At 47.0% G+C, this 24,723-nt stretch overlaps 1 protein-coding gene across 19 annotated transcripts in view; it reads left to right on the top strand.

Annotated features, from left to right (window-relative positions):
- KALRN (kalirin RhoGEF kinase) overlaps window positions 1–24,723 on the top strand; it is a 546,232-nt gene that overhangs the window by 461,660 nt on the left and 59,849 nt on the right. For 18 of the 19 annotated variants that reach the window (XR_013930070.1, XR_013930071.1, XR_013930072.1 and 15 more), the window contains one exon: window positions 23,879–24,162. Coding sequence is in view for 12 of the 19 variants with exons in the window: in XM_080399718.1 (XP_080255844.1) it covers window positions 23,879–24,162 (284 nt within the window). In the remaining 7 variants the exon portion in view is untranslated. Of the gene's footprint in view, window positions 1–3,140; window positions 3,505–23,878; window positions 24,163–24,723 lie in introns of those variants that run through there. The other variant, XM_080399716.1, reaches the window with a different exon arrangement.

Here is a 24,723-nt window from a genome sequence, read left to right on the forward strand (position 1 = left end):
ATGTGATGGGGGGAAGGAAACAGCACCTGTTACTATGGGAGAAATGCTGTCGCTGCTGTTCTGCATTACAGACCTCGGCCAGGCGTATTTCACTGCGTTCGTGCTGACCCAAATGAAGCCATGTGAGTTTACATCCACTAATTATTTTGTCCTGTGTTTCCTTCAGATTGGTCCCTCGGTTTATAACCTAAGAAAATGAAATAGCTGCTGCAGGTACGGGGGAGCACTGGAGACGGTGCAGGAATTTGTATTTGCCTCTGTCACCCCAAATTTTGCACAAGAGGACTGAATAAAAGTATTAGAACTTATTTCCCCTCTACAGCAAAAGTAATTTCTAGAGGCACTCTCAGGTTTCATACGAAAGCAACTCGTATATCTGCGGACTTTCTGAAGGTGTATTTAAGAGCAGAGGCAGAGGAAGCCTGCTTCCTCTCACAATAATGACTTCAATTCTGTTTTAATTAAGTAAACAGTTGTTCAGAGCTGAGATTGCACCCTAATTACGTTTAAAGTTTGGCCGCAATTGCAAGAGCTACAGACTTGCTTCAAAACCCTCCTGAGCGCCTCACGCTTCGCCGTCTGAGCACCCCGTTACTGCAGCGTCACCCCGAGCGCCGGTACCGCTGTGCCTGCGGCGCGGCGCTCCCCGGGCCCGTGGGCGCTGCTCGGCGCCGCCGCGACCCGCCGCTAGGGGGCCCCGCTGTCCCCTGGCCGCTGTAACCTGCCCGCCGTCCTCACTGCCCCTGCCTGCTGTCCCCGCTGCCTGCTGCCGCTGCCACTACCCACTGTCTCCGCTGCCCTGCTGCTGCCCTACCCGTTGTCCCCGCTAACTGCTGTCCCTGCTACCTGCTGTCCTCACTGCCTGCTGTCCCCTGCCTGCCGTCCCCGCAGCCCCTGCCGCTAACCCTGCCCGCCGTCCTCACTGCTCCTGCCACTGCCCCTGCCCCTGCCCGCCGTCCCCCAGCCACTGTCCCCTGCCCACCATCCCCGCTGCCCCTGTCTGCTGTCCCTGCTGCTGCAGCCCCTACCCACCGTCCCCACTACCTGCTGTCCCCACAGCCCGCTGTCCCCCGGCCACTGTCCCCTGCCCACCGACATCACTGCTCGTGCTACTGCCCCTGCCTGCCATCCCTGCTGCCCCTGCCCCTCGTTCCTGCTGCCCCCTGCCACTGCCCCTGCCTGCTGCCCCTGCCACTACCCACTGTCCCCACTACCTGCTGTCCCCGCTGCCCCTCGCCCCCACTGCCCCTGCCCTCTGCCTGCTACTGGCCCTGCGCACCTCCAGGCTGCTGCCCCGACATGGGTCCACACAGCGGCCAACTTGCCTGAGAGTCGTGGGGATTTAGGGGTGAAATGCTACTTTTAGGATCTTTGCTAGTTTCTTCAATGAGGATTCTTAAAGATTTTCTTCTGATGGCTTTTTAAACCTGCCAGGAGCAGGGCTGTGGCGTGCTAAGCACTGTGTAAGGAGCGTTCCTGAACTAGAGCCTGTATCACTGCTCTGGGCAGGTGCCACAGGAACAGCAAAATGCCAGTGAAAAGCATCTTCACTTACCCCTTTTTTCTGTTTGCACAAAGCAGGCTCAGGTTAGGTGGGAGGCAGCCAGCCCATAGGGCAGAAGGTGGCCATGGTGTGAGGGAGTGAAGAGAGAGATGCGGTACAAAGCAGAAAGCAGAGAAGTGAAGAGCTGCCTTCTCATGCAAGTCCCCTGAATCACTGGGAGGCCCTAAGCTCATGCCTTCTTTCTGCCTGGCACTGCAGGTAGCTGAAACAGCCACCTGAAGCACTGCTGCCTGGGGCACCGTGGCAGGAAAAAACAGTCTGTAGGGAAAGGGTGGGGGTGTCCTAGCTGGTTCCCAGTCCACCTCTTCCTTCTCCAGCTGCAGCTGCAGTTTCTGCTTCCGGTGAGACATATTATCTCCCAGCTACAGGCAAGAGCCTTGAGTACGCCCCCAAGAAACTGCCGTGGAAACAGAGTTAAGGTTCTCTTCATTCTTAGGTATTGAAAAGCACCTTGGCTCTCAAGGTCATAGGCAGGAAAATTTTGCATGCTCCAGGCTTGTGAGGTTGTCAGTCCTTCCAGTGAGGCTGTAGTCAGAGAACAGTTCCTATAGCGCAGACACAAATGAAGGAGGAAAGCGTCATATTTGCCAATGTAGTGGACAAAGTCTCTCAGGGAAGGTCTCTGGCACCAGGTACTGCAGTCCTTCTGCCAGGATGGCTCTAGAGTTCACAGGATCCCACCTCACAGCTACAGCAGAAGTCATCCAGCACAGGCCTGCCCCTAGGCAGCAGCACCCACTGCACAGGTTCGACCCAAGGTGGGTTTGTGAACACTGTGGTGAAGCCGCAGCCCTCACCTCCTGTCCAGAAACAGCCCTGGGCTCCACAGGAGCGTCGCTTACCCCAAAGCCATTAGGCAGCAAAACCAAAAGCCTTAGTCCAGATCACTAGCCTGTGGCATTGGTGCAGCCTGCTGGCACACCGAGGCACAAAGCACAGCACATCTCCCCTCTGCTCTTCCCTCTGAATATGTAATTACGCCCGGGAGAAGCAGCTTGTTGGGTCTGGTCAGCTTTCCGTGCAAGAGTGCAAAACTATGATGCCGCTGCTCTGGAATCCTGCCCGACCTCTCCTGCCAGCTGCCTCCAGCAAGGTTCGGGAAGGTTTTGGAAAACCTCCGGTTTTCCATGCTTTAGGTGGGAAATCCTGACAAAACAGGTGGGCAGCTTCCAGAGCAAGCTGTGTTTGTGGCTCTCAGGTGTCCTGGTCCACGTGTCAGAAGAACACAGCGTCTACCTACGGTACTTCAGGCGCAGGGAACGGGCGGGCAGCGCCACTGGGATCACGACGGGCTGGTTAGCGTTTCCAACTAGCTGTAAAAAGTTTTAGCTGTCAGATGCTAAGGCATGACACTGGGAAAAAAACCCTGGAAAGTTGTGAACCTTAACAAAAACCCCCAGCGCTACAGGTTTTCCCTTTTAAAGACTTCGGAGGACCCCCGCTCCACGGCGTATCAGCCTTAGCAGGCTTCCTGCCAGGCGGCGTCTATTTCTCGCTGCCGGCCCCGGACGGCGGCCGGACGGCTGAAGGCAGCGGCTGCAGCAGCTCCCGCCCCCGAGAGCTCGTTTCCCTGCAGCCGGAGCGGGAGCAGCGGGAGCCCCGTCCCGCCGCGCCGGCAGGAGGCGGTGCCACGGCCGTGGGACGCCCCGCCCTCCGCCCCGCCCCCGCCCCGCCCCCGGAGGTGCGCGCCCGGCGCGGCGGGGACAGCGGCTGCTGGGCGCCGCGGCCGCTTAGCCCGGCGGTTTAAAAATATTGTTTTGGCTTTAGGGGCTTTTTTTTTTGTTATTTTTGTTGCGCTCTGTTGTTTTTCCCGAGCGGGCCGGTGGCGCTTTGCCATGAGCGGCCCGAAGGCAGCATGAAAGCGGGCAGGCGCGGCTATCCCGCCCGCTCCGGTGTAGGATGGCTCTTGACGAAGTGCTGCTGCTGCTGCGCCTGCAAAGGTCGGTGGGGCCCGGGGAGCGGGGCCCGGGGCTCTGCGGGGACCCCGGAAGGCGGCAGCCCCCCGCCGCCTGCCCCCGTGCCGCGGGGACGGGCGGGGGCCGCGGCAGGTGACGGTGGGGGGTGGCCGGGACCCCCCGGCGCGGCCGGGACCCCCGGGTGGGGAGCGGCGGGGCGACCGGCCGCGGGCACGGCGAGGGAGCGGGCTGGAGTTGACAGGATACATTTTATCGCTGCTGGTAGGAAACACCCTGGGACTGTAAGGTCAATAGGGCGGGGAGAAGTATTTGCTTAAGTGAGATTTCTTTTTCTTGTTGTTTTTTTCTTTTTTCCCTTTCGAGTCTTTCTTGGGCTTGGATAGGAGCAGAATGCTTTGAGAACATCTGTTTCTCACAGTTCACAAATCTCGGAATGGTGATGTGGGAAGGTCTGGGGAAGCTGAAACACTGAGAGGGATGTGGGAAAGCCATGGCAGCTAGAGCATCTGCAAAAGGAAATAAAAATCCGGCTTTTACAGTGAGCAGTGTGGCTTCGGTGCATTGGCTGAAGGTGCCCCAGCCTGTAGGCTTTATGCTGTGACACGGGCTCTTGAATTTGTTCTGGGCAACGTGAGTTTTTTTAAGATCAGTGTTATGGTATTTCAGTGTTTCCTGCGCTCTGAATGGCCAAGCAACCATGTCCTGAATGAAACTTGGCCTTTTCTTATGTTTTGGGTCCTTTTTTAAAAACTAAAACTTTTAAATGCAGGTTTTTGGTAATTGTGAAACCAGTTCGTACATCCCCAGCTAAAGATGACTTTGAGGACGGGTGGGCTTGCTAATTTCTTGAGGCATATATTTGCAATGCAGGAGCCCTGTTTCCCCAAGTTACTGAGCTAGAGTCACACTTATGTGGTGACAGCAGCAAGCTAGTTGGTGATGGAGTTTGCCATGATTTCCTAAGACGTTGATCTTTTTCAGCCTGGGGAGAACACACTACTTCATGCCAAAGAAGTGACTCTTGAGGTCAATGCACAAAACCCTGCTGTTTTGCAGCCTTTGAAAAGAAACACGTAACCTGGTTGTAGTGGTAGGGCTGCTAACAGAAATGTTGTGGTACTAAATTGCTGGGGAAGCCAAGTCTCTCGGATAGCCTGTGCTTTAATGTGTTGGCCTGTGCAGCAGGCTGGAGCAGTATTTGAGCTCTCTGGCATGGCTCTGGTCTTTAAAAGGTTATATCAGATTAAAACCTCCCTGTTGCCTGTCCTGCCTGCAATGGACTCTAAAAGGGGGAAGGAGAAACAGCTGGCTCTTCTCTCTCCTTTTGAAATGTTAACTGTGTTTGCAGTTCTAGTTTACTGGGTTAGCAACAAAAGGTGTTGTGTATACCAATCGCTTTACTTCTCTCATGGCCTTGGCAGGAAACTTTGGCCAAAGAGCTGTAAAAGGCTATCTGTTATGCTGTATTTATTAAAGAAAACCAGAAGTAGTCAGATGGTGGAAGTACTCCCTGAATGTAAGCAGGTACCAAACCTGACATTTGATGAGGGGTTTGGGTGCCCCAGACCATAGCACCAGTGCGCTGCTGTGGGCAGCTTCTGTGGCAAGTTTTAATGTGGCAACCAGACCTTTGAAACTCTGACTTCATGTATGCTGCATTGTCAGTGGTTATCTTGGCTTCTGGGGAGATGCCGTTAGTCCCTGGGCTTCTCACTGATCTCAGACTTGCAGTGTGAATAGGTGGCTCTAGTTTGCATTTAAGGTGGATGTGAAACACCTTGGAACTGTTCTCGCTGCTGCCCCATAAATGACCTTCCCTTTGCCTTTGGAAATTTGGCGCTCTATTTTTTTTTTCCTGGTGACAGATGCCTGATGTATCTTGATCTTTTGCAAGAACTGCGTAGGTTTTGTTGTGCCAATAAGAACCGTCCGGTGAGAGAAATTGAGACGATGAGCATGCAGTCTATGCTTAAACACAGGTTGTGTCAGTACAAGCTGTGTCAGTGCTTTTCATGTCATGGAGCTAGGAAGTGATGTGGATGCTTGATATTTAGCAGATCAACAATAATGCAGAGCTGAAAAAACTTAAGCCCTGTGTCCCCAGTGTATCATGAAGTACGTACATTTTGTGTAACTGGGCATTTCTCTGAAGGATTTTGACAGATAACTCAAACTACTCTTTGCATCAATCTTAACCTGTCTGTCTATTGCAGCAGTAGAGACCTTGATATTGCTTTTTTGCTTGTTTCTTTTAGTAAATTTCTGATCTTGTCAGCTTTGCCCATGGACAAAGTTATTGGGGTCTATCCAGAGAAAGCAACTGACACTTAGTACCATTTGCAGTTTTGCTCTGTCCCTGATAGTCCCCTGCATGAACTAAATAAGGACTACTTGTCTGTTCTGGAGAGATAGGAATCCTAATATAGGAGTGCTTCAGAACAAGAGTCTGTCACTTGCTTTCAGCCATATAAAGGGGTAGCTAAGAGCAGTAGACTTGCACAGCCTTTAGGCCAATGGTCTTAATCAGCCAAGAGTAGGCAAGCGAGGCTTTTTGCTGTATCGCCTAAATACACAAATGCAAAGTGGCCTAGTGTAAGGGGATGCTCCTTAGTGCTCCAAAACTGGCCCAGAAAGCACTGATAAAGAGGGTTCAAAATCTAATTGCCTTCTGATAACTAGAAAGTCATTGAACTCTCCTTAGAAATCAGTCCAGGATTTGCAGTTGAATATACATTGTTTTCTTTTAACAGGCAGTTGATCTCCCCAGTTTTCTAGGTAGCTCAGATTAGAGGTTCCTTCAAAAGGATCCTGACGAGAGAAAGCAAAGATATCAAGGGTTCCTGCTTTGTGAAATGTCTTTTGTAAAGCAAACAGCCAGCTTCAAGCCTTGAATGTGACAAGGTCAAAGCTTTGTTGCCTTTAAACAGAGTAAAGTCCAGCCAGTGAGTGCCATTGCTCTGCACTACCTTCAGCACAGAGCTCTGAAGCTCAGCAGTGGGTGCATGGAGCTTGGGTCAGGCGGAGACTGAAGGCCAGGCTCTGATGCACAGGGGGCCGTAAAGACCAGTCAGTGACTCAGATTTAACCTAGAAGTTAAGTTCTGTGTGCTCTATTACACCCAGGGCCTTATTTACAGGACATTTCTTTGCTGTAGTTTGGCTCATTCAGTTTTAGGGCAGTGTGGAGCACTCTGGGGTCTTGTTGCTCAAAGGGGCACCGGGAGGGTGGAAAGCACTAACAAGGTGTAGGAAGTGCTGCTCTTCGAGCACAAGGAGAGAGATGTTCCTGTCTACTGGACTTGAGAAGCTGGTACAACTCAAAGAAAAGGGTCTGTGGTTAAAAGCAATCTATCATTGGCATAATTTTACAGTGCAACACCTTACACTCTGTTCTAAGTAATACTGTGTGGCTGCAGAGTAGCTTCAGGTGAGAGTATAAAACACTTTTTTACTTGAGGGTAGCCAGAAACAGGGAAGATGGATTTAAGTAGATGCACCATGTTGGCTTCAATAAAGAACATGCCCCCTCTGCCTCCTTGAACCGTTGCTCTTCTGAGCAGACTGCTGGTCGTGTCCAAACATCTCTTTTTCAGAGCACAAGAAACTTAATTTCAGTGTGTTAAAAATGAAAGATTCAGTGGGTTTGTGTCTGTGCTAAGCTCCTGGTAAAGCTCTAAAATTTCCTGTCCCTCCAGTTTCTTCTCTCTCCTATCTTTGCTCTTCATTCTGCATGTGTTTGTATGTTTTCCTGTCCTCCTCTTTCTTTCCTTCCTTTTCCTCTTCTTGCTGTCCTTCCCCAGGTCTGGTTTGTTGCTGGCTCAGTCTGGTGAACCTCTTTGCTCTTAAGATTAACAAAGCAAGCTGCTCTTGACAGAGTGGTGGTGACTAATGTGCAGTGAAGGGAGTTCAGCCACCTTGTACATCCTTGCTAGCTGGTCAGAAACAGAGCCTTAACTGGAAGTTAGGCAAACCAGCATCATTACAAGGGCTGTCAACAGCTTGTTAATGAAAGTTACTTCTTCATTAGGTAAAAAGTGAGATCTGATGGTGCTTTTTATAGAAGGTGCTGACACTGTGTTACAGCGAGCTGCAGAGCTTTGCTAAGGAAACTGGTACCTTTCTGCTGAGTGGTAGCAAGAGAGTTATCTGCAGTAATATATTCAAGCCCATAACATTTCCTAATTTGAACATATTTTATTTAGTGTTTCAGGCTGAGCCATGGTTACACTGTGTAAAGCATAATGGAATGCATGTCCAAAGCAGTTCCGTCAAAACTGAGGCAGAGGAGAAAACAATAGTAAAATTAAGGGTGTCAACCAAGCTCACTTAATTTCCTGGCCCTTCCTGAATGAGAAATATGAGGAAACTGTTACCTTCCCCAAATATACTCCTTGGGTGAAGTCCATCTGTTGCTCATTAGTTGTATCTCAGTAGAGTCAAGAGGATCAAGTGTACTGGTCTGTGGGCAGTCTCTCCCTCTCAGACCAGAGTTGTGCTCGGCAGTTTCTCCTGGCAGGTTCACAAGCAAGTGGCTGTGGTGAGGTTTGGGAGGGTTGTTGTTATTTTCTTCCAGTTCTATTAAGAGAAAACTGCTAAGGCCATGACAGGAACATCTCTTCCAAGTCTTGTGTTTTCCCACCTCTGCAGGCTGAGTCAGGAGTCAGAGTAGGTCATGGCAGATAGTTATTGGAAGGGACAAAAGAGTTGATGAAAATGCTGCTCAGTTGAGCAAGCAGGATTAACATGACAAGGTGAATACTGCTAGCAAAAAAAAATTGCTCTTTTTGTTAGTGTGGAAATGTGCTTTCCCACAACTGCTTTACACTCTCCTGATAGTCAGAAGTTAAGCGTGTCCCAAATGCGTGCCCGACAGTCCCCATGCCAGCCTTTTGGGGTAAATAAAGACTTACTGGTCTGAACCTGTTAGTGTTTGTGTGTGTGGGCATGTCCTCCCTTGAACATGGCTATGAGACGTAGGAGGATTTCAGCAGGGGAAGTCCTGAGGCTGATAAGCAACTTCTGAACATGGACAGCTGAAAGAGCAGCACGACCGCTGCTCGGTTGGCAGGCTTGGGGGAACAGCGAGCTCTTCTTAGGGTTACTTAGTTTCAAGTGTTGTTAAATCCTACCTGTTCACAGGAGGGTTTTTTGAAAGTAGAAACCTTGCTCGTGGATACAGTGAGTCTGTGTTACTGCAAAATATAAAGTATCCAAGAGCATAGGAGGTTTGAGGTTTTTTCAAGTGCTGGTTGCTGCATGTGAGTCTCTGCTCACTGCTCTCATCTTCCACCAGCCACTTTGTGTATATCTGATGTTTATCATATCGGTGCCAGTGTTTGGGTTGCTTTAGCAACTTTCTCTCAGTTCTTAAGATCCAAGTAATACTAGCGTGGTGGTTTTTTTGGTTTTGGTTTTTTGTTTTTGTTTTTTTTTTGAAAGTTGCACACATTGCTAGACAACTAACTCTGTCCATGCAAGCTAGCCCCTCATCCTCCAGCTTTGTGTCTCCCTTATGTGACTGATCTTGGAGCCTTATCTTTTGAGATATAGTTATATACAGGATGTGACAAAAGTTGTACAGAAAATAAACTTTCAGATCTTAATTCATATGTGTAAAATAGATAGCAAGATCTTCTATAAAAATCAGCGTTCAGTTAGTAGTCCAGGGGTGAATGTGTGGTGAGGACCCTTGTTATTCAGACTGCTGCATTGTTTTCAACTTCCATAAATTCATCCAGTTTTAAAAAAACATGGGGTTTGCTTTTATGCAGGCAAAGCTCCTAAACTTTGCATTCATTCCAAGAAGGGTATAAGAATACACAAGGCTTTATTCATCTTGTCAAAAGCCTGAAGAAGGGAGACTTTATTCTAAGGGAAAGAGAACAGATAATTGTGAAAAATATAGCTTGGGTAGCTCCCTGTTCACTGCAAAGAACATGGGGTAATTAAACGTGCTGCTTTACTATAAAATAAGTGCCAGATAGATGTATTGTTTAGGAATTCAATGCATGGATGCTCAAATAAAATCTATCCGTTCTGAAGTGAAACAAAAAGGGAAGTTACTTTGCATGACCCCAGAAGGATTTTGTTTTTTTTCCCCAAACCCTGTTACATTACAGCATATACCTTGTTAAAACTTGTGTATTAGGAAAATTAAGCTATCATTTTAAAGTTAAAAAACCCCAAACCTCAAAATGTTTCAGTCTAAAAATAGCGTCAAGATACTTCTCAAACACACCAGAACACTGTTACATTTCAGTGTAATTCTTGTCTTGTTAACATTTTCAGTTTTGGCAAAAGCTGCAGTTTCTTTTCAAAAGAGAAGACTAGGTTGGGCTGCCAGTGCTTACAGCAGGGATCTGCAGATGTGGTTTTCGATTCACTAAGGAAATCCAGTTCTCTGCCCATTTAGCCACTACATATCAGTTGCTATTGCAGAACAGTTCAATTGCTTATATTGCATCACACAATTCAATGTCATGTAAAGATACCTTTTAAAACAGCTACAGAAGCACATCTGGCTGTTTTAAGAAAACAAATCTGTAGGCCATCTGTAGGACTTCAGCATTGTAAAGAATTATTAGAAAATACCTGATGAGATGCTCAAAAATGTCTCCCTTGACTAGTGTTCTTTGCCGTTAGAATAACCAAAAATTAACCTGTTTGCTTTTAGTTCATGATGTTTCATGTGGTTGATTGTGCTGAAACACAAACCATCCCTTGGATTAAATGTAGTTAGTGCATCTCATTGGGTTTCCCGTTGAGTTTGACATGCCTCTTGATCCGTCAGCCTCTGTCCTGGACTGGCCCCACAATCCTCTCCCTGGCAGACCGAGAACACCGAAATCACACACATCACCTGGGCTCCTTTCAGATAATTAGGACAAAATATGAAAATTTCACCAGTGAAGTCCTAATGAGATGAGACATAGAGCATGCAAACTGAGTTACAGCAGTTAATAGTAGAACAGCCATGGGAGTTTCTTCTCTTTGACAGGGAGAGAGCCATTATATATGCTTCAGTTCACATACACGTTTGATTTTCTCTGATGCAGCATATGTTATATCACATTGCAGAAAGCCCACTATAGCTCTGGCTAGTTTCTTACTCCCTCACATCCCAGCACTTCCCAATGCTTATGGGTACTCCTCTACTATACAGGAACTGTGGTTGCCCAGTACTTCTGGAAAACGTGAAAAATACATCTCTCGTTTTGTGTGTTGCACATGAGTGATACCTATCCTGTTGCCTGTATTGCGCCCCAGTGCACTCGGTTGTTCCATGTGTTACAGCTGTTGCTAGTCCTGGTAGAGCTCAACAACTCTGAAATCTTGGATTCCTGCAAAATTATCTTCAAGGGTGTAGAGTTGCTTAAGGTGGTGAAGCCTGGAAGCCAGACCTGCTGGGAACCCATTAGCAAACATGATCCCAAGGAACCAGTAAGTGGTTTCTGGTGGAGATTGTTACCAGTTGTATTGGAAGGTTGTAAATTAAACATGGAAATGTAACATTGCTGAATACAGAAAAGCACAAGTACACTCTATATGTCGGTTTTGAGCCACGATCCCTTGTTCACTAGCACAACTGAATTAATAGGGACAGACTTTTTAGTAGGGCTTGCAGTGATAGGACAAGGGTTTTAAACAAAGAGGGTAGATTTAGATTAGACGTTAGGAAGAAATTCTTTACTGTGAGCGTGGTAAGAGAGTGGAACGGGTTGCTCAGAGAAGTTGTGTGTGCTCTATCCCTGGCAGTGTTCAAGGCCGGGCTGGCTGGGGCTTTGAGCAACCTGGTCTAGTGGAAGGTGTCCCTGCCATGGCAGTGGGGTAGGAGCTAGTTGGTCCTTAAGGTCCCTTCGAACCCAAACCATTTTGTGATTTAGGAAAGAGATGGACTCTTACCCGTGATGAGAAGGGACTGGATTTAATGACTCTGGAGGTGTCTCTGTCATTATGTTTTCGGGCATTTTTCCATGTTCATATTTCACATGGAGCACAAGGAGAGCTGGGAGTGGCACATCCCCAGCTACAGCTAAATCCAGTGGGGTCACTTTTTCATGCAGTTTAGGCTTGCTGACTATTACAGCTACAGAGCATAGCAGCTGAGGATGTGCCGTTATGCTGTGCTGGTTTTTATTTCTCCTCCCTTCATAATACACGTGCAGCTTTAGTGAACAGAGATTTCCTACATCCCCAAGACACGCAGCACAGTCTTAACCTATCCAAAAACACATTACAGTCACTAAGCACTCTGAAACTTTCTTGAGGTCACGAAGGAAATTGGTGAAAAAATGAGCATCAAATACTCAGCCATCATAGCTTCCAGATTTATATGTGTCCTGGAAGCACACCAGGCATACCCGAGATCATCTAGTTCAGTGGCACCAGTGAACTGAGGCCAAAGCGACCACCACTGCACAGCGGTACATGCGATTGCATGGGGGTGAAGGCAGCATCTCGGCGGTTGTGAGAAAGAGAGCATGAACCAGCATGTGTGTTCCTCCTCATCAGCTGGGGTTTGCTGCGCTCCCAAATCAGATTTGCCCATGTTGAGCACCCCTGAGGAACAAGGCCCCAGCTGTCTGCTGCAGCAGAAGCGTGTGCCAAGGCAGGCTATGAAATGTGTTGCACAACCCAGTATAATTTAACCACATGCTGAATAAATACACTTTTGAGAACTCTTTTGAAGAGATGTTGCCTAATTAATCCTGCAGGGGGTATAATATGTATATTTTTGAAATCCAGTTTTAGCATCATGCAGTTAGCTTTTATGGCCTGAGGATTCTGATTTAAGACATTCTTTAGTTACTAATGGTAATCTGGTTTAATTAGAAATGCAAATGTATTTAGATCTGAATGTATTGGAGTGGTAAAATGTAAAAAGATGATTCACAGCTAATACTGCTGAAGTGCCTCAAGTCTGGTATTCTTTGTACCTTCTGTAGTTTGAACCCTGAGGATCAACATGATACTCAAACATTGCTCTCAGCTGAAGTATGTGGAGGCTGAATAGATTTTGTTAGGAAATGGAATAAGTATTAATCAACACAGATCCTTTCTAGGGCAGCAGAAGGGAAACCATAGCTTTAGGTAAGGAGGAAAACACTTTGAATATTACAGTAGTAACTTCAGCTCCACAAAAGCAAAGCACAGGTCCTGCCAGGGGGCCCGTGCTGAGCGGACCGCAGCATCTTAGTTGACTTTGTTTTAGTATCGGAGAAATTACTCAGGCTTGAACATCCTGGGCTGCCCAGGGAGGTCTGTAGCTGCTCAGAGCTGCACTGCTGTAAAATTTGATCCGGCAGTGTGTCTAAGAAAAACCTCAAGCAAGGCAAGCCCCAGACAAATGTCTAAAGGCTAATGCTTGCTGAGTATTCACGGCAGTCACTTGTCCTGGAGATATCAAACTATCAGGCAGGTTGATGTCTGTGACAGACATTCTGTCGTTGCAAAATCAAAGAGCCTCTACTGCTAGACCAGTCCAGCCCTTGCTGTTGTGTTCAAATAAGTGTTTCTTTTTCCGAATTACTTTGAAAGGTGGAGCCAAAAGAAAGCAACTACTCAGCAATAAAAAAGACAGCTTATGTAATGACAATCACTTATTAGACATGTTGCTTGATAGAGCGTTTTTATGGCTATATGCAATTAGAGGCAGTAATGCAGCTGGGGATGAAGCAGTGCAGTTCATGCAGTGCACCTGCACATCTCTCCTAAGCTGGATGTAGAATTTTTTCCGTGAGGATGCTGCTAGTAAGGAGCAATGGTGTAGGCACTGTAAAAGCCATGGGAAGCTCCATGTGGCCTTCCAGAAGTCAAGATCAATGAGTTTCTCAGGACTAGCCTTACTGGGAAGGCTGGTGGCTGGGTCAAGGCACTTGCACAGCTTCAGAGGGCTGAGACCTTGGCAGAGTGCTGCAGAGAGCCCTCCTGTTCCCATGCAGCAGATGCTCTCTGAGACAAGTTCCCATCCCATCTTTCTTGCTGACGCAGATAGAGTGTAGTAGTGATTTTGTCACCTGAAATTTGATAAACTTGTTGACTGGCACCATAGGGAAGGTTCCTCACAGAACTGCTCCCTGCCCTGGAGAACTGTCAGATGAAAAACCAAGGCATAGATCGTGTGATTGAGTGCTATATGGGATGGCAAGTGATGTTCTGATTTTCCTACTTAAGCTGAGCGATTTAAAGCTTCCCACAAGTCTAACCGATAGTCCCGAGCATGCAGTTATAAGTCTCCAAGCTGCTTAGCCATTTCCCTGTGCCGTGTTCAAAGAGCAAAACATCACAAGCACCAGCAGTTCTTATCTGTGTGTTTTATTTCCAAAGCGCTGTTTGCATTTACTTCATTCATTACTTCTTTTATTCCATCCCAACCAGTACCTTTGCTGTGAGATTGTATTTTCCGCTAGTGTTTCTGGAGGACGAGGGTGTGGAGGAAGCTGCTTTGGGCACCAGCCCTGGAGGCTCCAGCTGCAGTGTGTCTGTCGTCAAACACCCCAACCTCGTTGTTCTTGGTGGTTACGTGGTGTCCGCTCTTGCCCTGCACCACTTGCAACTTATTCTTATTCCGTTCTTTTCTTTTCAGGGGCTGTCAGAGCCTGAATAATTTAAGAGTGAACAAATGAGAGACGTTCATGGAGAGGACTCTGTTCTTACCTAGGCACAATTTGACAAGCATGTAGATTGCCTTGCGTTTCCACTGCACCTACCACAACTTTACTAAGAGAAAAGCCCCTTTGCTAGACATCTGTGTCACTCTTGCTTAGTAAAGTTATTCAAGATCAGCGCCTTTGGAATTGGTTGGTAAATGGACAAAGACTTTCTCTTTGCCCGGAGCTCCTGACAGCCTCCAAGTACCAAAGAGAACTGCACAGCACTAGAAAGCAAGAGACAGCTGCTGAATGTTGGAAGCTACTGCATTTGGCAAAAGAAGCTGACGCTAAGATGCACACAGTTGTGTTTGTTTGTTCTGCTTGTTTTCTGTGCTTTCTGAGCCCTGTGTGTGCCTGGAAAGTTTAATGACCAATCCTTTTTTTCTCAACATGCAGTTTTTCTTCCTATCCCAAAAAGTTTTGGGTTCTGTTCTTGGTTTTTTGTTTTGGTTGTTTTTTTTTGGCTTCCCCACCCCCCAATTCCAATTTATTTTGTCACCAATACTCCTCTGTTGTTTCCATGAGGAACTGTTTGGGTACATAGCCACAGTTTCATTAGAGGTAGGGAGACATAAATACGATATTCAAATGTCATCCTCCTCCCTCCTCTTCCTTCATTCAGCAGAGTGGTCCACCTTGTCATTGAGGTTGCTGGCTTCAAGCATAAGGCAGAGTTGACCTTAGCAATGATTTCATTTAACAGAAATTACTTCAAAATTCTTACAGTAGCTCAATTTGGGAGCTGCTGAATGAAGCTGACCCTTGACACTTCACAGAAGAATAAGGCTTGTGTTTTACCAACAGCTGCTTGGAAAGCATGTGTAATAAAGTTTGTTTTTGTGCCCACCACCAGGATAAAAGATGGTATTTGCCGACTCTGGTACCCTTACGCTCCCAGCAGAGCAAAACTGCTCAGATCAAAGTTAAAAAGTCTGCTTCTATGTGGGTGTCTAAGCATTTCACAGTTCCTTATGCTATAAGTAACAGTGTACTTGCAAAGGCCAGCAAATGCTGCTCTTCTTGTTCAGCTTCAAACGTGACATTCCCCCCCGCCATCATCCTATATAGGTTTCTATAAAGGTTCAGGGTTTAAACATTTTTATGGAACATGCATAAATCCCCTATCAAAATATATCAAGGAGGATTTTTGCTTTGTGTTTGGGACTTTGTTCTTTTTGCTGCTAGCAACACTTATTCTGGAAACTTCAGGGTCGGGGATTTTATTTTTGTCACAGAACGAGGACAGTGTAAATACAAAATGTAAAGTAGAACTTAGAGAAGCGCTTCAACAAGTTGTTCGACTAAACTGAAATAAATGTTGATTTGTTCAAAAAAAAAAAAAAAAAAAAAAATCAAAAAAACCAACAAACCAGCGTGCCCTTTCTGGATCTTGTTAGTCTTGACTTTTTATTCCTTTCTTTGCTGAAGTAAAATGTGTGCCTCTTGACTTCAGAAATCAGCTCTCCCAGCTGTGAGGCGTTATGGGAAAGCTGCTCCGACATGCACTGCCAGCAGATGTGTTTGACTTGCTCTTGCTGTCCTCTAGGCTGGTCTGGGTTGTGTGCTGGGCACAAACCTGAGGCAAGAGAATGGGTGAATGACATTGAGTGTGTAGAAATGCTGTGTCTGGCCTCCAGCTCTGCTGTGTGGAGCCACTGCTCTTTTTCTGAGCTTTTTCCACACCCTTCTATTCAGTAAAAAAAACTATTCAAAAGAGTTGTTGCTTTGTTGGGGAGATAAGCAAGGCTTCCTTGAAGGACTCAATGTACCTATGTCATAGTATTTTGGGATAGGAGCTGGCTAGGAGTATCTCACCAACAGGTTGGTGGATTCACTCTGTGGGCGTTTGTTCTCTTATTACTCCTGTCATGAACTCACAGCTGCTTCTATGAGGGCTCGGTTGAGACTCCGAAGCAGGATGAGTTTGTCAGGCTGATAAATCAAGAGAAGACGGCTCAAACCTTCCACCAGAGAAGCTGTAGATACCCATCACAGTTGTGAGCTGTTATATGAAACACGTTTCTGCATGGGGCACCCGGAGAGGAGGACCACAGATGTTTCGGCTGCTGTTCAGGTGGTTGGTGCTGTGGGGCTGAGTTGCACACTTTCCTGAGAGTCTCTTCAGAGGCACAAGGATGTGTTCTGCCTTCGTGTGCAGCAGCTCCTTGAAATTCTCGTCTGTAGGAAACAAGACCCTGTCCAGTATTCATCTGAGGGCTCATCTTCCTCTTTTCCCTGCATGCTTCCTGCAGACATCTCTGACAATAGCTTTAGGTCCACATGAAGCAGCAGATAGAATAGATACAGCTTCTGTAGCTGTTCCTCTCACTAGGCACTCTTGGACAGTAACAAAGTCATGTTTTATCTCAGCAGGCTCGCTCTCTGTGCCTTCCCCTTGTGCTGTTTCTCTCCCTGGAGACCCAGCTCACTCATTCAGCACGCTCTCAGGATTTCAGTAACTTTTCTTGCAAGGTCTCTTGAGACCATGCGCCTCTGTGCTGCTTCTCCAGGCTTTCGGTTTTATCTCACTCTTTGAAATTTTCCCAGAACTGCAATGACTTTTCTCTGACCTCCAGGAACTGGAGCTCTTGAGCCCTGACACTCTGACTGGCACAACCAAGACCTGGAGACTACTTTGGGACGTCGGCTTTCCCAGCGCATGCTGGATGAAAGCTGCATCTGAGCAACACCAGCTAAAAATAAAGGCTATTCAACTGAAGCTAATGGCGGGTTGCCATGAGTTATTGCTCATTAAAGTGAATTGTCAGATGCTTAACTTCAGCTAATCATTTCCTGCTGCGAGATCGGCCTGGTATGAAACATACTCAGATGTGGGAAGGGGATTCACAATAACTAAATTTAGCTAAGAGTGTAATTTCCTCGGACTCCCTCTGTAGTTAATGGAAAGAGAGAGGCTCCTACAGGGTGTGATTCCCACTCCCAGCGCCCTTGGGCAGAAATGTGTGCAGCTCCTTGACTGCCAAGAGCAGGAGGTGAGCTGCTGTCTGCCAAAAAATGAGTTTCTCTGAGTGGCGGTGCTTGCCCACCCCAGCTAGGTGAGTACTTGTTTTCCTCGCCTTAGGTTTCTACCTGGAAGTAATGAGCAAGAAGTTGACTATTAAAACCAACAGATAGGTGACCGTTTCCCAAAGGCAAAACCCATATGCAGAATCCCCCAGGAGCATCCCCTGCTTTACAGTGTAGCTAAAGGGAGCCTGCAGGTCATCATCTATTTCAAAGCAGCTCCTCTTTCCCATTTCCAAGAAATATCAGCTATTCAATAAAGAAATAGTGCATTCTGAATGTTGTGTCATTAATTTAGTTTTTAGTCCATTTTTTCCCCCTTTTTGGAAGTTAGTCTTGTTTGCATGTTTGGCAGTGGAATAGAGAGTCAGATTTTGAGTTTTTACATTACAGCGATTGGAAACGTTGTCAATTATATCTTCTTTTAGCAGTGTAGGCTACTTTCTCTATTGGGCTAGAAACTTTTGCATAAAACATTTAACTCCATACCACTCTTCTTGAGTTTGGACAGAAGTCATTCTATCCACATAAATGGAATTGTGAGAATCCTGCCAGATTGATTTGTGCCTTTTGATGTTACTTCCAGCTTGAAGCTTCAAATGACACTCAAAGACACAAACAGAAAAGTCAGTTGAAGCTTCTCAATTTTGCTCATTTCCAGGAGATGGGAAAGTTAGGGAGAACATTTGAACCTCACAGCAAAATTTGCTTTTAGATTTCAGTGGCATAGTTTGAATGTGTCTTTACCCTCTGGTGTGAAACAGGGTCCTGTGTGGTCTCATCTTGTTTTTCCCTCAAGCCGAAGTGCAGGGCAGGTCTGCAGCTGGACACGTGGAGAGCGGCTGCGCAGAGCTGGGAGTAGATGGGGAGCCGTGGAGGACTCCGGGGCGAGTTTTGCAATTCCATTGCAAAAGTTTAACATACTTCTAATCTAAAGGGCTTTTCAAGCCAGTTGCCCTCGATCTTTGACATGGCCACTGAAAATTTCCTCGTGTTCACTTACATTCTTTGCTGGAGCCTTTTTCAGAGGCAGTGCCTGAGGAGACAGTGTATCTGTTGACATTAGAAGTTGTCAGGTTTGATATTTACATTGTTATGAACTAGTGTTTTTACTTGAGGAATAGCTGTAAAGTGATTTTGTATTATCCAAATGTCGTTACCTCCCAAGTTTTTGCAAATCCATGCCAGGTTTTACAGGCAGAATAGGCTCTAACACTAAAACTGGGATCAGTACTGTCATCTGCCTAAGCCACAAAGTTTTGTAACTCTGACTCGTGCCAATAAAAATGTTTCACTGAGCGTGTTTTGGACATTTAATACAAAATCACGGAAGAGAGCAAAGAAGCAGTTTTCATATCATTCTGCCATCTTTGCATCTGTCGAGTAGGGCTTTAGCCCTCAAGCCCATCTGAGGCAGCTCTCACAGCAGCTTTTCCCAAGGGAGAGTATAAAAGCCTCAAGGGGCTGAGAGCGGTGGGCTGGAGCCTGCAGCTGGTGTGGTGGAGGAGATGCTCCTGGGAAGGGCAGGAGAGGGTGCATTTTGGTGGTTTCAAAGATTCTTGTTTGTTTAGTGTGAAATACCAACGTGGAGCCTTTGTGCATAGGATGGGTCTAGATGACTCCTACTTTCCAAGATTTTCTAGTACAGAAATTCCCATTCTTCAAGGAAATAATAGTTCAAGTAAAGACCAAGTTAGTCTTTCACCCACATCTGATTCAATTCCGTGTTTGTCAGAGATGTTATTTTACAGGAATCACTAAGTATGGAAAATGGGCTCTGTCAAGCACAGCAGAGCTAATTTATGTGCTCATCGGTCAAATTGTCATTATTGGCCTTCGTTCATGAGTGGAATTACTTCTGCAAAAAAATTGTTGATTTAAATGCACATGCTAATAGGATTACAGAGTTCGCATTCTGGCTCGTCTTCTTTGACTTCTGTGGAAAAATCCTTTTCTGTCAGGCTGTTTTTCTGGGGCGAGAAATGGAGCCATACATAAATCAGAAGATTCGCTTCTCGCCTAAAGCAAGATCGTGGCCTGCCATAGTCACCTGTCTTCATAGCTATGTTCTCTATTAACCTCTGGTTATGGAAGCATTTCCTTCCTGCCGTATATGATCTGTGGTTAGTATGGATCAAAAAGAGAAGCCTGGTGTTTTCTTCTGAGTTGTTCTGAGAAGCCTTTCCCTTTTCCCTGTTAGAAATCTGAGTTCCTGCCGATGAGTCCGGTGCTGCATGAGCCTGATCAGACAGACCTCCCCTCCCATGCGTGCTCTGGGGAACAGGGAGGTAAAAATAAAATGTCTTGTGTTTATGTTCCAGCAGTAATTCCTACTGACTCAAATGGGAATATAACTGTGCCTCTGAAAAGAGCCGATGAGATTTTCTTTTTTCCTTTCACCCAAGGCTGCACAGAACTGGAACCTTCCATTTTTCAAGTAAAAGAGCTGTGCTTTTATAGACGTCTGTTTGTTTGAGCAACAACAACAAATATTTCATGCCTCTAGCAGTGCAAAAGCTCTGAATGGCAAAGCTCTTCAGTCTGGCTGAGTATCTGTCACAGTCCTATTGCCAGAAGTTTCTTGGAGGTTTGCTTAGGGGTGTTTTGGAAACCATCATTTCTTCTGTCTGAATGAATGGTTTGGCCAGGAAATCAATCTAGCCACACTAGTCTGCTGACCTCCCTACGCTCATTTTGCTTCACCAAATACCTTTTTTTAGATGCGTGTCTCTCGTGACATTTGTGGCAGGACAACTGCTCCCTGCAGCTCTCTGCTGAGCCCTGACGTTCCTGCAGACCTGCTGCAGCGCGGGGACAGCCACTGCTTTGCTAGTCCTTGCGGGCAGCGGCAGCTGCACCTTTCCCAAAGTGCTCCCTGGCCTCTCTTAAGCAGACTGTGTTTCCAAGCAGCTCTACCAATACAGTTTGCAAAGCACATATGTACTAGTGCTTTGCAAGAAGAGCATGGTAACATGTCCTCCTCTTCCGCTTGATCCACCTGGCATCTGGGTCTCAGGCTAGTATCAAGTGTCACGATTAATGTGTTTGTAGCCGTACGTGCCACGGAAGCGGTGGAGCTCACACAAGCACAGCTTAGGAGGTTGTCTCCAAGTCTTTCCTGGCAGGTTTTTTGTGTTAAATGTTTCTGTGTCTCATTTCGTGAGCTCTGCTCTTCCTTGAGCTCCAGTACTGCCTCCGTGACCATGTCAAGGTGACCAGCTTTATGCACAAAGGAAATAATTCTCAGCAGGGCTGGCAAATGGCAAGTGTGACTTGCTCACAAATGTATCCATATTTGCAGTTCCTTTAAAAAAGAAAAGGAAAAAAGGTTATGAAGGGGATGGGGGGCGGCGGGCTCTCAGTGTGGTTTTTGGATAATGCGTGTTTGGCAATGGTGGTAAGTGGGATGATGCAATGGGAGAGCTTTGTACGTGTCCAGGGTGCTGGGTAAAGCAAACTCCCCCCGCCTTGAGGGGCTCTCACGGTGGCTGAGGAGCAGGCAGATTTATACCAGCCTTTTTCTTCCTTCACCTCCCTCCCTTTCCTTCAGCCAGCAGAGACTGTTACCGTGTAAAGGAAAGATAAGGCCATGTTTCCAGCCCTGGGCTGCATGGGCCAGGCGAAGCACAGGCTCTGTCCCACACACCTTGCAGTGGCAGTCAGGGCAGTTCAACAGACAAGGAGAAAGGAGGAGACTTCATATCTGCCGGGCTTGTGTACAGCGTAGCACAACTGAGATTTAGTAAGCCCTTGGTAAATACCTTTTTTCCTCACCAAAAAGCATGACCTTGAGCAGGAAAATCCAGAGCCTCGTCCAGGCGGGTTCGTTGCAGTGTAACACACCTCCCTCTGGAAACCCTTGGTTTGGCTTTTGCTGTGGCTTGTGACTCTGGAGGGCTGATGGTGGGGCTGGAGAGGGGTCCTGGCTCTAGGTTAAGCTTTAGGCAAATTTCCTGCAATTGGGCAGGGTGGGCTGTGGGCCAGCTCGGCACTTGGGCTGTTTCTGCCCACCTGCTGCCTTCCCCAGGCTGACAAGGGACAGTCACTGGCCGTCACTTCCCCGGGATGGCCTCGAGAGAGCTGTGGTGTGAGAGGTGCTGTGTGTCTGGCCGTGCCCCGGCCATGGCTGCGCTGTCTGGGGAAAGGAGCGGGAGCAGCGAGGTCAGGACCTGGCCTTGCTTGTAAAACCAGGGGTGTTTTCTGGTGGGAAGGGAGGTTCCTGCCCCTTCCATCACGGACCTTGGGGCTCCTGGGTTTGGCCCTGCCTCGAGCCTGCTGGGCTGAGGAATGATTGTGCATCTCAGTAACAAATCCTTGGGGCGGATGGGGTTGTCCCCGGCTCTGTCCAGCCTCCTGTCAGCTCCCCGCTCTTACCAAAAGTTAAATTGGCAACATGCCGTCAACTGGAGGTAGGGGCTTGGACCGTGTTACTGCCAAGCCATAGTAAAAATCTCTGCACATTAATCAGCCGAGATGTGGGAAGATCAGCTTGTCCTGGGTTCTCCTCAGCCTCCCCTGAGCCCAGTCCCCAGCAAAGGCAGCGGGTCCGTGATGCGGCTGCTGGCCCCAAATCACCCCTGACAGTGGCAGCCTCTGCAGAGCGATCACTTCCAACATTTCTTCTTCCATGACCGCAGCCCGGCTCCCTTTGCGCCTGTAATTCCCAGAGCTAACCCTCCTCCGGCGGCAGCAGGGGCACGGGCACTCGAGGGTACCCAGCTCGGCGCAGCCCCTTGGCGAGGAACCCTGGAGCTTCCCATGCCACCTGCGTGGCTTTCGGTGCTGCTGGGGGGATGGAGGGGCGAGGGCACTTGCAAAATCAGAATCACCATCATGAAACCCTGAATTTTGCTGACGCAAGGTGTGCTGATAAACTCCCAGAACATCACGTGGAACCTGCGAGGGGAGGCTGGCTGAAGCCTATTGATTGGAACGTAAGCCGGCCACTGACAAATATTGTCTTGCGCTAGTTAATGTAACACCACTTCGTGTGCATGAAATAACATCAACAGGAGCTGGCTAGACTCAGGCCTTTTTGTGATAAGACTGCTACTTTGCCCTGGGGTCAGAAAAAACCCAGCAGCTCCACCTGGGATCCGTCCTCCTCCCAGCCCCTCTCACGCTCAGTCCTGTCATCAGAAGACAGATGCTTTGGATTTTCTTCCTGTCTGGGAAATGAACTTTGACTTCCTCTAGCTTGTTACAATTATTTCCATATGTTCTAAAAAACTAACTTTTGACTTCAGGTATGTAATAAATTATTGATTCAACTGAGACTGTCTATGGTTATAAAATATGATAAAATATTATAACTCACGGGCTATGTTTTACAAGCTGGCAGAGAGGGCAGGCTGTGGTCTCTGCTGGGTGCACAGCTGGCTGGTGGCAGCAGCCTTGCCCGGCGGGATGGGAGCTCTGCATGCAGGTAGCAGAAGCTACGTATTTTGTATAATGCTATATTCTAAAACAATATAGGTAGCGATTCTCTGGGAGAGTAGCTCTCCTTCAGCACGTGTACTGTCCAGTATCTCTAATGATATTTACTGCTGAACTGAGAATGTCTGGATGCACCAGGCTATTTTCCTGTGTTGTAACTTATGTTTTTGTTTTCTGCTGGGGCAGATGGAAGATTCAGAGATAACCATCTAGAAAACGTGTAATAACATCAGCTGGCTGCTGATGTACACTCTGAGATGTATCTTACAGGAGTGTGACAATTTCTGAATTCTGAAAAAAAAAAAAAAAAAAAAATTCATCTTAAATTGTGTGGGATTAAACACTTGAGGCCCTGATTGCTCCTGGGGAGGGAGTTGCCTTGCCACAATTTCAGGAAGGTGAAAGCAGAGCACTTGTTCCTAAAGGGCAATTAAGAAATCTTTGAGCAACTTGCTTTGGTTTTAAAGACTTGTTGACATTGGCACATCTTTGGTCTGTTGCTTTTGGGGGTGGGGGGGAGGGTAAGGGAGGTCGTACCCATTTCTAAGGTGCTAGTCTGAACATGTGTATTGATAATTGCAGTTGGATACAGTTCAGCAGTATCTCCTGCTTGCATAGAATGGAAATCTTTTTTTAATTTTAAGCGTGCCTTGCACCTCTTTCTTGGGAGTTTCCTTTGGTTTGAACAATTCGTAATTGCTCATTCCAATTTCTTAGTTCTAGGGAAGATGTGAAGTCTTCTGACAAATTGCTTTCAGGGGCAAAGGAGGTAATTTTAAGGTGCTTCAAATAACCTTCAAAAGTTAATAACTAGTTTAACTAACAGTAATGTCATTGGGGTCTGGAAATAGCTGAAGAACGTTTATGGAATTGGAATCTGACAAAGTGTTGGTGGCTGTCAGGTCTCCTCTAGTAATCTGCTTTTTGTCCTTATTTTCTTCCTGGCAATTCATAGTGAAATCTGTGGGAAGAAGCTGAGAAATTCAGCATTTAGCATGAAATTCAGGCTTTCCTCAAAAACTAGATAACTTTGCTGTCTGCAATCTTTTGTAAAGACAGATAGTGTAGTAGGAAATGAGAGCAGTGTGTAAGACTGTGAAAAATGCCTGTTGCGAGGGCATATTCCTCTCCCTGGTGTGCAACAGAGCTTACACGATGTCCATAGGTCAGAAGGCCTTGCATCGAGGCAGCTTGTATCTTCATGCTTAGGACTGCCAGGCGCTTGATGTGCACTAGGAGAGAGAGGAGGTGCTGGTATGATCTCTCACCTGCATTGTTTTCTTCCAGACGCATATTCGGTCTCTTCCAATGACAATGGCGGCAAGTCTGATTCAGTGGCCAACTTACAACCTCAGCCATCCCTCAACTCCATCCAGAGCTCTCCTGGCCCCAAGCGCTCAACCAACACCCTGAAGAAATGGCTGACTAGTCCTGTGCGCCGGCTGAACAGTGGCAAGACCGAGAGCAACATCAAGAAACATAAAAAGGTGCGAGATGGCAGGAAGAGCTTTGACCTCGGCTCACCAAAGACCGGAGATGAAACCACTCCTCAAGGAGACAGCGCAGACGAGGTGTGTGCGGTGGTTGTTGCAGGAAAGCCTGTATCTCTGATAGTCTCTTCTGTGGTTGTGATTCACGCATGAGTAAACCCAGTTCCCTTAGGGTCTGAAGGGAACAGCGAGTTGTATGTAAAATTGCATCGACCCAAGCTGTGTTGCAAACAGCGTTGTCATGCAAAGAGCAGTGGGATATAGAAGGAATAGCATTTGAAAGTTTGCATGTATTACTGACATTTAACTAGAGGGTTTTTTAGTAGCCTATTAGAAAGCTGCTAAGGATAGAAACGAAGTTATTCTTGAGCAGATCATTTTTTGCTGAGGTTCATGTCACCTTTATCCTACCACGGCAGTGTAATTTCTTATTGAAAGAAAACACTCAGAGAAACAGCCGTGTTTCTGTTCAGTATGCTACATGTTTGTAGCTGCAGTTTCTCTCAGGCATGTTCTTTGCCAGGATGGCTCTTTCCTGATAAAGTGCATAAGGAAATACAAGCCAAAAATGGAGATGGTAAAAACTGAACACAAATAGAGGAACACATTTTAAAAACTGTACATTGAACTTTTCTCATTTAA

This window comes from Falco punctatus (genome assembly GCF_963210335.1).
Source record: "Falco punctatus genome assembly, chromosome: 8".
NCBI lineage: Eukaryota > Metazoa > Chordata > Aves > Falconiformes > Falconidae > Falco > Falco punctatus.